At 37.0% G+C, this 15076-nt stretch overlaps 1 protein-coding gene across 1 annotated transcript in view; it reads left to right on the plus strand.

Moving 5' to 3' along the window:
• Window positions 1-15076, plus strand: part of pdia5 (protein disulfide isomerase family A, member 5) — a 73093-nt gene that overhangs the window by 16857 nt on the left and 41160 nt on the right. The window contains exons 2-8 of the mRNA XM_028435501.1: window positions 1704-1830; window positions 5357-5444; window positions 9909-9992; window positions 10110-10155; window positions 10834-10926; window positions 11888-11948; window positions 12437-12504. Coding sequence (XP_028291302.1) covers window positions 1704-1830; window positions 5357-5444; window positions 9909-9992; window positions 10110-10155; window positions 10834-10926; window positions 11888-11948; window positions 12437-12504 — 567 coding nt within the window. The remainder of the gene's footprint in view (window positions 1-1703; window positions 1831-5356; window positions 5445-9908; window positions 9993-10109; window positions 10156-10833; window positions 10927-11887; window positions 11949-12436; window positions 12505-15076) is intronic.

Here is a 15076-nt window from a genome sequence, read left to right on the forward strand (position 1 = left end):
TTTGCCATAAGAAAGACCTTTTAGCTGCCTGTGATTGTCAGTGTCAGCAGCTAAAATAGGAAGGAAAAATAATAATGCATCAATAATTCTTGCTACCATTTATGACTTGAAAAAGAAAGGTTTGAATATAATTTACTCTCAACAGGTCTCACACTGGGACCCACATTTTGTCAGTCATTTAATGGGCTTTTTTTTTAAGAATTCAACCAACCAAATTTAGTTTTTAAAAAAAAAGCTGTTGAAAACACGCACATGTAATCTTTCTAAAAACAAATGTATATATTTTCCTTCAAAAACCTTGATGTTCTGATTGACTCAGCTCTTACATTCAGCAGTCAGATCTATCACAAAATCTATCACAAAAACATCTTCTACCACCTAAAGAACATCTCCAGAGTGAAAGGTTTAATGACTCAGAAAGATCAGGAGAAACTTGTCCATGCTTTTATCTCCAGCAGACTGGACTATTGTAATGGTCTTCTGACAGGAATCCCCCAAAAGAGCATCAAACATCTACAGCTGGTTCAGAACGCTGCAGCTGAGGTCTTAACCAGAACAAAGAGGTCAGAACACATTTGTCCAGTTTTAAAGTCTTTACACTGGCTCCCAGTCAGCCTCAGATTAGACTTTAAAGTTCTGCTGCTGGTGTATAAATCTGTGAATGGGTTTGGTCCAGAATACATCAGTGACATGTTAGTCAGGTATGAACCCAGCAGGTCTCTCAGATCTATGGACACAGGTCAGATAGTGGAGCCCAGAGCTCACAGTAAACATGGTGATGCAAAGAATTGGAACAAACTGCCAGCAGAGCTGAAGTCAGCATCCAATGTGAACACTTTTAAATCAAAGTTAAAGGCACTTTTTTTCTCTACTGCATATGATTGAGAGAGAGATTTTTTGTCATGTTGTTGATGTCATGTGTTTGTTGATGATTTTACTGATGATTTTAATTGATTTTACTGATGATTTTAATTGATTTTACTAATGATTTTAAATGTTCTTATTGATTTTAAACAATTGAATGTTTTATCATGTAAAGCACATTGAGTTGCCTTGAGTATGAAATGCGCTATACAAATAAATTTGCCTTGCCTTGCCTTGCAACATGCATTTCACAGCATGCCTGTCAAAAAAAAAAGTTACTTTCCAAATAAAAGAAAAGTCTAACATGAGAGACGTTAATTATTTATTTTTTGACCAGCTGTCCGCGACCCAGACAGTAGAGGTCCGCAACCCACTTTTGGGTCTCTACCCACCAGTTGAGAATCACTGATTTCTGCTATGATCCCCTGTGAGGTTGATTAACATAAAAAGAATTATTTGTTAGCTGCACCGTCATCAATTATCACCTATTTACAAAAACCTCTGAAAATCAGAATAAAGCTGTATTATTAATGGTGCCGTGCATAACAATTAGTAGTTAGTTAGTTAGTAGTAGTTTTTTTAAGTAATAATACAATGTTTATATGATAAAAAAAATCTACAATTTTGGTGGTTGATTCTTCAAACAGTAGATTCATATTTAATTGAGAAATGTTAATGTTTACGAAAATGCATATTATGGGGACGATGCCGTTTCAGCTCAGTGTGGTGAACATACCGGTACTTCTCTTGCTAGCAAAAATCTGAAGCATAGCTCGATGTTGGTATCATCATCACCCATTTCCTGTTTTGATAATTGTCACCTTTCTGTGTTCCTTTAGGTTTGTGTCCTCTCGCTGCTCGAGGCGGTGAAGGTCTCTCCTCTCATAGAGAAAGTCAACGAACACAAAGACTTCAAGAAGCTGCTCAGGACGAGAACTAATGTTCTGGTACTCTATACAAAGACAGGTCAGAGACAACAAAACAAGCATTTTATAGTTTGACGCTGTCCTGTGGCACCACTCTGTAGCTTTCTTATGCTACTAACAGAGTAGTTCAACAATATGCAAGAGCAAAACATAGAAACCATACTTAACATGGAAAACTGATGGGACGGAAAAACCGATGTCAATTAGTCTATATGTAATGTTAATGTGGGTATTCACTTGTTTTGGGTGGGAATTGCTGTCAGGGATGTGATGTAGCACAGTAATTAGGGCTGATTAAATCTTTGTTATGAATATCAATATTCAGCGGGAGAATGAAGAGGTGATGCAGTCATCTTCTCAGTTAATTACAATAATGGCAAATGGATTATGTCCCCATAATCTGGATGAGCTTTATACCACTTTCATGCACGTCCAAAGCAGCTCCAAGACGCATTGTTGTGTTTCTAGTTGTATCAAATAAAACAATATTAAAGAACATGTTAAAAAACTAAAAAAAGGCCTCATATCTGGCTGAAAATTGCTGATCCCAATTATAAAACTGTTAAAAAATTAGTTTAAATGTGTTTTGCTTTGGTAACACATATAACATATTTTATGTTATACCACTACAGACCCTTCAACAGTTAAATTGACCATCGTTACTAGGGATGTTCTGATACAACTTTTTCACTTCTGATACGTTACTGATATTGCAGCCTTGAGTATTGGCCGATATCAATACGATACGATATCAGCATGAATCATACATACTTTTTTTTTTTAACTTATTTTGTAGTGTAGGTATGAGAAAAACTGACTTATTTATTATCAACCAATTGGTTACATGAATGTTACCCTTCAACATATCTACAGTATTTTACAAATGAATACAATAAATAGAAAATAAATTATAGTACCCTGAGAAATAACCTAAATAAATCCAATAAAAACCACTATTAAGGTGCATTGCTGCCACCTACTTTGTTAGAGTGTGAACCAGAGTCACCTATGGATAGAAGTGCTGGAGCGGAAAATGCTCTGCTTATTGGAGCGCTTATATCAGAGATTTTAGATGCAGTCCGATAAAATCCGATATTAGTTTTTTTTGGCTGATATCGGACCAATATCCGAAATCAATATCAGATCGGGACACCCCTAATAATTACTAAAGCTCATGTGGCCTTATTAAGGCCTGCACTCCAGATTCAGCCCATCATTTGAACCGCCCAGCATGATCTGGTAAAAAGTTTTTGAGTAACGATGACTGGGAAAAGATTTCACTTATAGAATAGTTTCTGCTGCTTGTGACTAAATGCTTTGCCTTTGAACACATTCACTTTAATCTGTACATAATTGTAAACTGTATTTAATCATGTTGGGGCACAATAGTAGTAAAATAATTTCCTTTATTAAAACGCTTGGATAATTCTGGTTGGATTTACCTGAACTCAAACTAAGTTAAACTGAACTAAAATGAGTTTGATACTATTGGATTCATCTCTCATGTAATTTTCTCTCTGAGCAAAATCCTCCCATGGGCCAAATTGAATTCTGTAGTAGTTCAGTTTTACACTCCTGGTATAGTTTTCTATTAATTTTAAGCTTTTGTAGTGACTGTGGCTCAGAATGTACAGGGTTTGTTTTACAACCTAAAGGTTGGCAGATAAATTCCCTGTGTGTGTGGAATAACAGATTGTGGCTGACAATGTTAACTGCTTTGTTCAGGGCTGGGCAATATATCAAGTTTTTTATTTTACTGATATAGAAAATGACAATATTGCCTGTATCAATATATTAATGTTGTCCCGATCCGATATTGATTTTGGATATCGGTCTGATATCAGCCAGAAAATGAATATTGGATTTTATCAGACTGCATCTAAAATCTCTAAGATAAGCAGTCCGTGAAGTTTTTGTTGTTTTTGTCCCCGCCCTCAGTTGTTCCCACCATATACTGACAGTAAAATATAACTGAAGTGAACTTGAATTGTTAACTATTCTTCTCTTGATCAAGGCTTTTTTTCTACATTCCACACTACAAAATAAGTAATAAAGTGAGTATTATTTGTGCTGATAACGTATCGGATTGGTATCGGCCAATACTCAAGCCTGCAAAATTGGCATCGTATCGGAAGTGGGACATCCCTAAAATATATATTTTTTATGGCTTATTTTGTATCAGAATTCTCATTTTAGGAGTTGCTGCTTTTGCTAATTCTCATAACAGCATGAAAAGCACAGTGAGATGGATTGTCTTTCTGATAAGACTATTTGAAATAAAAATATCAACATTAATATCCAATATCGCCATTTTTAGAAAAAATTACTGAGATATGAATTTTGGTCTGTATCGCCCAGCCCTACAAGAGGTGATACAAGCACTGATAGTTAACTCCATTTATTTATTTAGTAGAAGTTGGATAAGGGCTTGAATAGAAACATAAGTGTCGTCTCAATGGTACTGGGCTTAAAATGCAGTTAACATTTTCATGGATTTTTACCAGAAAGAATTCCAAAAGTAGGTTCCAATGTTTTACCAGTCAGTGAAAAATAATGCCTCGACTTTATAATAGACGTTTTATCACACCCAGAAGCTATTCAGACCACAGGCATAATAGTAGCTGAGTAACCAACATCTGTAGCCACAGCTGTCCTGCAGCAGACTGGGAAAATCGTGGCTGTCATTACGCTTCAACAGTTTCTACAATCATTCTCTTGTTCACATTCATACATGGGCTGGTGACTACCGCCAACTGTTTGGTTATTGGATGACGTGCTGTTTAACTGCCATAGTTGTTGCTCACTCCTAATATTCATTAGACATGAACAATAAACAGTTCACCTCCTGCTCCATACATGTCAATAAACAGATTCTGAAACCCAAGGGAATCATGTCAGTGCTTCTAAATATAGTCCTGGCCTGCAGCATTGAGAGGAATAACTCTAGTTATGCAATAAACAAAAGACTGAAGGTGTCAGGGGAGTGCAGGAATGATGAATAACGTTTCACAATATCTAGTATATTACTTTTATTTACTTTACTCAGAGGAATCTACTTTGCTTGCATTCCTGATGAAAGTCAGTAATATCAGTGTGTGTTGTTTCAGCTGGTATGGTTTATGTCCAACTAGTTTCTTTTTCATAACACAGAGAGAAAGCAAACAGAAGAGCTCCGCTATAATTTGTGTCTGACACAGAAACTGGTGCCAGTCCCCAGTGATGATGATGAACTCTGTTTTCAATGAGTTCACACTCAGAGTCTTGAGTAAGATGTAATCAGCATGAGGCAGGATGAAGATGAATGTTCAGTGAGCTTCAGCCGTTGCACATTCTTTGTGTCCTGCTATTGTAAGATGTTGAAAGCTCATGTAACTGAAGCCACTTTCCTGAACCCATCCTCTGAATGCTACTGGAAGTGGAAAACGCTCCTCCATTCCTAACCAGGCGATGGTTTCTTTTCACCTGTAGGTCCACTGTAACTCAATTCTTCCTCATTGTCTTTGACATAATGACGGCTTCTTTTGTGCTGTTTTATTAACAACCACTGTGGTTAATTCTGTCTGCAGCCACGTCAGGGGACTCCCATCTGAAACTGCTTTCTGATGTCGCCCAGACAGTAAAGGGTCAAGGGACCATTGCCTGGGTCAACTGTGGGTAAGCAATGAAAAAAAAACCTAAAAATATGACAGGAATAAACATGCTTTTGATGTTTTTTTCTGTTTTGTTTATTCCAACACTCTCCACCTCTTTCAGTCTTACAGGCTCTGTTACAGACATTTTCTGATGTCAACTATTAGTGCAGAGGAGAGCAATTCACTCCAATTACGATATGTCTCCGCTGCCTCTCCTCTGCACAATTTATAGCCTTCCTACTGCTGTGTAAATGGCCTTGTTCCAGTGGTGCACTCACAACTTGAGCTATCAAAGCTTTAGGGATAATGTGCTGCATCTTTTCACATCATTTCAGATTGGAATTTCGCTAAGCTTTTTCCATAAAAGGAGAAACTAACTGTTGCTGGAAGATGCAATAATAAACTTTGGATTGCTAAACGTTTTGTTTCGAGGTATATGTTTGGTTTTTATAACTGAGGGATGGGTTGAGCAGTCAGTAGGTTAAATAAGAAGTGAATATAAAGCATAGATTAACTGTATAAAGATTCCACAGTTTTTTTAACTCATTTATTTAATAATCAAACTCAAAATGGCTATTGTAAAGTTTCTTTAAAAAAGACTTGTATATTTGACTTGTGACTTTGGTATTTAGGCACCAACCATACTTAGCAGTGTTCAACTGTTGGACAATTTCTTAACAAACATATCTTTAGTAACTTTAGTAAGCAGAGTGTGTAAGAAGGTGTTTCCCTTTTTACTTTATTACTACATTAATTTTGCAACCCACAAGTTTTATCAGATAAAGAGTGTAGGCCATATAGATAAAGTAATCAACGATCATTTGCTCAAAAAAATGTAAACAGTTGAAATTGCCACTCGAATGTTTGTTTTCGTCTCTACTGTAAACAATCCGTTTGACATTTTTGCGCATTGTATTGTGGGATGTGGAGACTGATGCATAGAAGTGTTTTTACTTCATTCTGATATCACGGGGAATACTGGGAACAAACTGGAACAAAAATGGTGTCAAGCGAATCAGTGTTCTTGTCTGGTGAAGAAACGCATTAAAGTTGATATCCGGAGTTTCTGAGAAATCTATGTTTATGTATGATTCTTTTGAAATGTGAAAAAATACCTATCTTGTCTTTTACTATGGTCTACTGCTGGTGGTCATTCATATACATACATGTATATAAGTCCCGCCTTCGTCCTATAGACCCTTATACAAATGGAAATGATCACTGAGTGCACCCAGCCAATAGGCTTTGACTTCCTGTTTTTGAAACTGTCAATCAAAGTGAATGCGGAACTTTGCACGAAAACAAGGCCGCTCGTCACAACAGCAAACAGGTAAATATGATTTTGGCTCTTACCTGACCCATAGACCTATATCAATGCGACCCTTGTTATGTTCTGTGATACGCGTGCAGAAAGCTAGAGGCGTGGCTTCTGGTAGATTGCAGAGGCAGGGGGAGGAAGTGAGGGACATCGAGACGTTTCTCAGAAACTCTGGATATCAACAAAGTGATTGTTTACGGTGGAGAAATGTCATCTTTTTTCTTTTTTTTCTCAAGCAAATGTTGTTTGATTTGTTAATCTACAATGCCTATATTATGGATTAATCTGAGAAGTTTTCACAGTTTAATTTCATCTCACTCTTTAGAATCCAGCAGTCTATGATATCCCTCTCTCCTCTTTCCAAGTACTTCTGATTTCCAGAGGGGATCACACAGCTACGAGTTTTTGTAGTGAGCCAGATCTGATCAGAGTTCAGACTTGAGCTTTAAATGAGTCACCAGCACTATTCATGTTAGTGGAGATCATACAAAGCTAATCATATCTGCATCAATGTGTTCAAAGGCCCTCGTGAGTAATGTGGCCCATAATTGACCTGCCACTGATTCAAAGTGTAATTGAAATAAAAGGAAAAGAAGTGTTTTGCATTAGCTTTTTGCATTTCATGTCATTTCTTTGTTAAAGTCTGGTTTATATTGGTCTGACCTTAGTGATAACATCAAGGTTGTGCTAAAAGGCCAACAATCACTTAATTCCCAGATCATGCCCATAATTTTTGTCAGTTTCTTTTTTCCTGGTAGGGTTCTTCCTTTCCTTCCTCAATAAGGAGCCAACAAACTGTTTAGTCTTCAGGAGGAGGAGCAGTGCTTGAGCTAGAGTTTTTCCTCAGTTATCTTTTAAAAAAAAAAAGAGATTTTGTATGCTTAATGGATGCACACACTGTTCTTTTGTGTCAGAAAAGTGCATTTGCCTTATGATTTTCTAAAGTACCCTAATCTCAAACCATCTCGGTGGAACATCTAAATGGTAGCTGATACTCCAGCGACACCAACTGCAAAGTTCGTTTTTTTCCCCCAAGGTGTTTTTGGAAAAAAAAAAAAGTGAGAAAAGAAGCTTGTTTCTTCACTTGAACATTTTTGAATATTGTCTTTTGTCTTTAAGATATCCAACCATCAAATGCCTAAACAATCCTTTCATCAAAATGGAAAAACTGAACTATTAGATGGGAACAAGTAGTGGGATCTGATTTTATACACCCAGTTCCCACTCCTGGAATCATGATGTCTCTTGATATTTTCCACGGGTAAAACAGACGCACTGAAAGGAAAATGAATTAAAATGGTCAAAAGAATTGTCAGTGGTGTTAGTGCCATTGTTTCTCTGCCAGGACACTCCATCAAGCATGTTAGTTTTAATTTCATCTCACTCTTTAGAATCCAGCAGTCTATGATATCCCTCTCTCCTCTTTCCAAGTACTTCTGATTTCCAGAGGGGATCACACAGCTCCGAGTTTTTGTAGTGAGCCAGATCTGATCAGAGTTCATTACTGCAGACACCTCACATCCAGTGCCAGGCTCCGTACACTGTGCAAATCAACAAATTTCTTTGCTGTCTAAAGTGGATCTGATCCAAGTCAAAGCTCCAGCTGAGAGCTTATTGTGAATGAAGAGGTAGAAGGAGTAGAGCGAATATCACTGCAATAAAAGGAGCAGCTTTGCCAAGAAAGAGACGCCATGGCCAGTATCACATGGTTGGAAGATTTGACAGGCCAACGTTAATCCAGCAGCAGGGCGGATGCTGTCCTACAGGAAGTGATAGCATGATTGTGTTTTTTTTTTTTTTTTTATATTGTTTTGAAATGTTCTAATGGAATGAAGATTAAGGTCAGCAGAGATAGCGGTGCAGAAATGATCAAATTTAGGGACTGTGTTTTAGAGCATTTACAGGGTTTCTTGCCTTAAAAAGTCTTAAAAGGCATTAAATTCATGAATCTAAAAATAAGGCCTTAATTGTCATTAAAATGTCTTAAATCAATGTTGCAAAAGTCTTAAATTTTAACACAAGTATGATTTTATGATTGTAATTAGTTTCACATTTCAAAATAAATGGTAACGTTCATAAGTAATTTAACGAAAATTGCCTGTCCAACAAAGATTTTTCTTCATGGCTTTTCTTAATTGTTGTTATTTTTTGTAATTTGGTTGTTGTTTTATAGATTTCTGGCTATTTTTGGAGTCATTTTGTATGTTTTTGGAGCGATTTTGATTATTTTAGTCTGGTTTTTTTTGTGTATTTTACTGCCATTTTGTGTATTTTTGTGTGTTTATTTTAGGGGCTGCCTGTTGCACGTCTGCATTAGAAACTGGGAAAAATGTGCTTTAATCATATGTAATTGATGTGTTTTTTTTCTCCCTCAATTGTATTAACTGTGAAGTTGGTCTTAAATTTAATTTCAAATGGCAATAAAGTCTTGAATTTCATTTGACGGAAGCTGTAGGGACCCTGATTAAGAACTCGTGCAAAATCCCCTTTTCATAGTAAATCCAAAAGTAATCTTTAATATGGGGCCTAATGCAAGGTTTCATCTTAAAAAATAACATTGAGTTGACTTTAGAACAACATTTACAGTTATTGCCTCAGACTTGTAAGTTAAACAACAGTGTCGCGTTATCCATTTCAAGGTTTTTTTTATTTGGTTATAAAGCTCCCTCTGGCTTTATAACCCACCTTTTATTTCACTTTTTATATTCAGCCACTAAAGCCCTCGGGTCAGATTTAAATTCTAACTTCTAGTTTTTTAAAAAAAAGTGTGGTTGTTCATTTATTCATAATTTCACAATTGCATTCAGAGTTGTGTTGATTTTAATGACTTCATCCCAGTCCCGCTTCATGCTGAGGTAATTCATGCTCCATTTGTGTCCAAACTGGTACCATCGGCCTTCCGGAGCTGCATCGAACACACGGTTACCTTAATCCCAGTCTGTCATTAAAAACAGACACACTTATGTTCTTTTTTATGCTTCCATCTGCTTCTATTACAAGTCACAACAACAATGAATATGAGAGAACTGGCTTTAACAGCAGCCATTCATGTCTACACCTTAAATGCATTGTCATAAAGTGGGCAACAATATTTCAATATTCCAATATCAACAGACATTACTATAAATAATTCTTCTTTCTTGTATTTTTTATGTAATTTTGTTTCAGCGACTCCGAGGGCCGTAAGCTGTGTAAGAAAGTAAAGGTAGACCCGAGCTCCAAACATGGAGGAGCAAAGCTGCTGCACTACAAGTGAGTAAAACTAGAAACAGACCAACTGTCAGACACGTGATACTTTATTGTGCTTCTTTAGATAATTTTCAGCTTGTACTCTGGTGACATAAGCGCTGTGATTTGGTTTTTGTGCAGAGATGGGACGTTTCATACTGAATACAACAGGCCGGCTACCTTTAAAGTGAGTACTTTACTGATACACAAGTGGAGCAAATTTTTAAATATCAACACGTAGATTATTATTATTATAATATCGCTGTAAAAACTTGAACTGTTTATACTGATTTAACTAAAAAAGTGGTAAACTGTTGTTTGATTTTTCCATCAAAGAAACTAAAATTTTATTGCCATTTATATAACCTTGTTATTTTTACCTTACTGAAAAATCTGTTGCAAATGTCACTAAACCCTCCTGATAATAACAACATCCAGACCATCAAATATTCCCCCTGTGTCCACACGTTGTGATAATGCTCCTGGGGGAAAAGTTTCCTGCTGTTGTCTTCGGAGACATATGTTTCATTATGTTTACGGGTAATCTTAGCGATCTTATTTTTTCAACACTTTAAGGTGCTGAAATAGCTTTGTCAGCCATCGGATGCATCAGCACCTTAATCTATATTGGCTTCCATCTGTCTCAGCCTACAGCGTTGTTGAGATAAATTGTGGGTCGACTCTGCCAACACTTGCTGAAGTCATCGACAGCTTTTTCATTGTTTCCCAGATGTTTTGGGTTTTTTTTGCCTGTTGCAAGTTGTTTCCTGATCAAAGTCTGCCTCTGTTTTGGCAGATTGTCACATTTTAACCAAACAAGCAGTTTTTCCTTCTAATATTTGTGTCCCACTTTCTCTTTGTTCAGTCCATGGTGGCGTTTTTAAAAGACCCGTCGGGGCCCCCACTGTGGGAAGAGAATCCTGAAGCCAAAGACGTAATCCACATAGAGACAGAGAAAGTAAGTAGCAGCCTGAACATCTTTTTAAGAAACTTCTTCTGCACCAGGACAACATCACTATCAGAACATTGTAATTTGATCCCCAATGACACCTGAATACACTTTAATGGTGGGGGAAGTTCAAGCCCAGTCATCAAGATCCCCTATCCAACAAGTGTTCCTGCCCCTACATACTTGAATCTAATGATTGTTATCATGCAGCTCTACAGAAAGCTTGATAACACTATACTTTACCAGGGGTGCATCTATAACTTGATGGATGAGGGACTACTACACCCCTGGTTTAAATTGTCCCAAGAATCGACTAATCTGCGTGTATGTGAAGGTCAGACTTAATATGTCCATGTTTTTAAAACATGAATTTGCCAGACTTCATTGTTGTATTTTCAGCTAAGTAGTATTTATCATTTTCTGAGTTTGTTATAGAACTCTGCCGTTTCCTCAATTAAAAAAAGGTCAAACAATTGGCCTGAAATCGAATTTCCTCTGTATCAGAGAAGTTTTCTCACACCTACATGTGCTATGTAGCACTGGGCCACCTTCGGCTCCGAAGCAGTGTTAAAGGCCCCGAAATATAATGAAAAACTAGCCGGAAGGTTTTCCACCTGCTTGCTCTCATTCATGCTTCAAGGCTTGTCAAAGGTGTCAACAATGAATTCTGCTGAACAAGATTCCCCTCTGGGAGAAACTGAGCACATGGAGGTGATAATGAGGAAAAGAAACTGCCTCGGTGGGGGTCATCAGTCTGCTGGCCACTGATGGAAGTCCTTTGATGTGATGATTTTACAGCCAGATAAGCTGCTGATGCAGCATTGTATTTTTGTTATGCTTTGATGTGGTAGCTGACAGCAAGTTTTCATCTATGTGAAACACTAATTTAGCTTCATTTGCACTTTTATGTACATGTGATATGCGGCACACACTTTTAAACATGTTCTAATCTTATTTGATGCTTTTTCAGGACTTCAGAAAGCTGTTGAAGAAAGAGGAAAGGCCTGTCCTCATGATGTTTTACGCTCCCTGTAAGTCCATTACATTTAAGATTGTTGATAAAAAGTGACTGATGCAGATTTGATCAATTGATCATCTTTGAACATTCAGGTAAATTATTTCTAGTTTGACTCATTCATCATTTTTTAGGCATACATAACCTCATTTTTTAAATGATACTCGATCTCAATCAGTGATATTTAATAAATTTAAGTTTTTAAAGAAGCTGCAAATTGGTAAACTTGTTCACAAAATTGTAATTTTTTTTTGTCCTGAATTTAGTTTTGTCTCCTTTTTGTTGCTGAAAGGAAGATATTTAACACAGGTAATATCATAGTCGGTAGTTTCCAGGCATTCATATCATTTATAACAGATCGTGTACTGCAGGCTGGTTTACAGTCCATTTAATCTCCCAGCAGATAATGAAAAACCGTCTGAGAATCGGATAGACAAGCGTATAAACATCACTGGGTTTTGCTCTTTATAGCCTCTGATGCCCAGCTTGTTGTTTTGGTTGCAGGGTGTGGTGTTTGTAAGAGAATGCAGCCCATTTTTCAACAAGCAGCCACAGAGACCAAGGGAAAATATGTAAGTCTGTTCAACCCCCCCATCCTTACCTTTGCTTTACCTACGCTGAGGACTGTTAACGGCAGAAACCAACCACCAATTGCACCTAATCAAAAATATTTTTTTTGATTAACAGCAAAGCTTATGGATTTTTAAAAGCGATTTAAAAGTCATCATCCTCTCTTTCCTTTGCATTGTTTGTTTTACTTCTTTTTGTCATCTCTTATGCACCCATTAGTGTTACATGTATAATCATAGGCCTATACATCAAATTTCCAGCATGAGAAGTACATTTTTAGAATATGTTCAAGGTATTTTAGTTAGTTTCAGTTCAAATCAACTTCATTTATAGAGTGCCAAATACAACAACAAGGCCTTTCATTGCACTCATCACAAAATCTAGTGTTATGATGAAAAAATGACAACATTTCCACATAAGCAAGCATCAGAGAGGGTGGAGAGGAAAAACTCCCTTTTAACTTGACGAAACTTCCAGCAGAACATGACTCAGAGGTGGCAGCCATCTGCTTGACTGGTTTGGGTTAGTGGACAGAAAGAAGAGAACAGGACAGGATAGAGAGATAGAACATCAGAGTATGACAGACTGGTAGAGCTACGAAGCACAGATCAGGAACCGCCAACTCCAGCGCCAAGACACCTAAAACAGAAAAAAGAGAGGGAGGAAACACATGATACAAGAAACATGATGCAGTCTTGACAAGGAGAAGAAGACCTCGACACTGAAGAGGGTTCATGTTGGAGATTGCACTTTAAGGCTTATGGCCATGGTTAGAGAGTAATGCTGAATCGCATTTGCGATATTCTCACAATATCATAAAACACAATTTTCTAATGGCAAAGGCTGCATTTTTTTTTTTTTTTTTTTTTTTTTTTTTTGGACCGACAAGCTACATTCTTATCGGCCCTGGTAACAGTATTTTTAAGGTTGCATTAATCCTCAAGCCTCAGACAAGCATTGATGCTGCTGATCTGCAATCGTAATTGTAATCGTAATCGAACAAGGATAATTCAAAGCATAATTGTAATTGGTCCCTACCATGGTAGGGACTAGTAAGGGGGAGATGAGACAACATCTGTCCCACAGCCCCTGTCTGGGTGTGTTCTGAGTCCGACCCCCACCCCAGACCCACCCAGGTGGTAGAAGAAGATAGGAGGAGGAGGGAGGAATGAAATGACTGAACTGGTCCCAAAGAAATGCTTTTTTGAATAATAAGTAGGTTTTGAGTTTAGCCTTAAAGGTGGAGAGAGTAGCAGCCTCTCGTACTAAGACTGGGAGCTGGTTCTAAAGGTGAGGAGCCTGGTAGCTCAGCGCTCTGTATCCAGTTTTACTTTTAGAAATGCTTGGAGCTTTCACTAGACCAGCAAACTGGTTACAAAGTGCTCTACCTGCACAACAGGGCACTAACTGGTCTTATTCATACTGTATACTGGAGCTTGATCATTAAGAGCTTTTTTATGCTAACAGGAGGATTTTAAATAAATTGTATTCCATATTTTACAGGAATCCAATACTGGAGAAATATGCTCTCATGCTTGTACCTGTTAGTACTCAAGCTGCAACAATCTGGATTAACAGGATACTTTTTAGTGAGTTACTGGGACATTGTGACAGTGAAGAGTTAATAATCCACTCTAGATTTAACAAATGCATGGATTGGTTTTTCAGCATCACTTCCTGATTTTATAGATATTACAGAAGTAGAAGAAAGCTGTCTTTGAGATTTGCCTAATCTGAAAGGTAAAGGATAAATTGGTGTCATAGATAACAGCTAGGTTTTTCACTGGTACTGGCTGAGACAGTAATGTCATCCAGAGATATTATTTGCTTTGATTATTTGTCTCTGAGGTGTTTTTGGCCAAATAAAATCACTTGTGTTTTGTCCTGGTTAAGAAGGAGAAAATGACAGCTCATCTAGGATTTGTCTTTAAGACAGGCCTGGACTTTTAATGACTGATTATTAAATGTGTTTTAATAGTAAACCTATTACTTATACATTAACAGTCTTAGTAACTTACCTAAAATCCCTTGTCCAAGTAGTTCTGTAAAATAATCATGGAATCATACAGAAACCCTCAAGGTTTTCTGTTCAATAAGCATTAAGCTTTGCGACTAGCGAGTAATGATTCCTTGTTTTGTAGTACTTCAATCACTTTTATGTGTTTCTTAATTGTTATAGCAGCTTTTTATTGGTGCCTGATTTTTCGCTCCTTCAATAAAGTGCTACTTGTTCTTGAGAATTTTGCTGATTGTAGAAAGATTCATCTGATTTAAGTTAGCATCTTTAGGTTGTCTTTTCACCACATTTTTTTTTTTTTCTATCACTTTTTACTTTTTATTGTGGTGTTGTTTTTGTTTTTTAGCACTACCATCTGCCACTATTATACTTTAACTAAGTCTTTTGATTGTGTTCTTTGTTCCTGCACTGACTTTGTCTTAAGGTGTAAAGGTGAATCGATAAAGTGAATCATCTGTTATGTCTCTCATCTCAATCTCACATGGCCTCTAAAATATTGGTAATTCAACTAAATAGTAAATACATCGGGATGAGGAACATTGAAGATGTTAAGTCTG

The sequence above is a fragment of the Gouania willdenowi genome, chromosome 21 (genome assembly GCF_900634775.1).
Source record: "Gouania willdenowi chromosome 21, fGouWil2.1, whole genome shotgun sequence".
In the NCBI taxonomy this organism is placed as follows: domain Eukaryota; kingdom Metazoa; phylum Chordata; class Actinopteri; order Blenniiformes; family Gobiesocidae; genus Gouania; species Gouania willdenowi.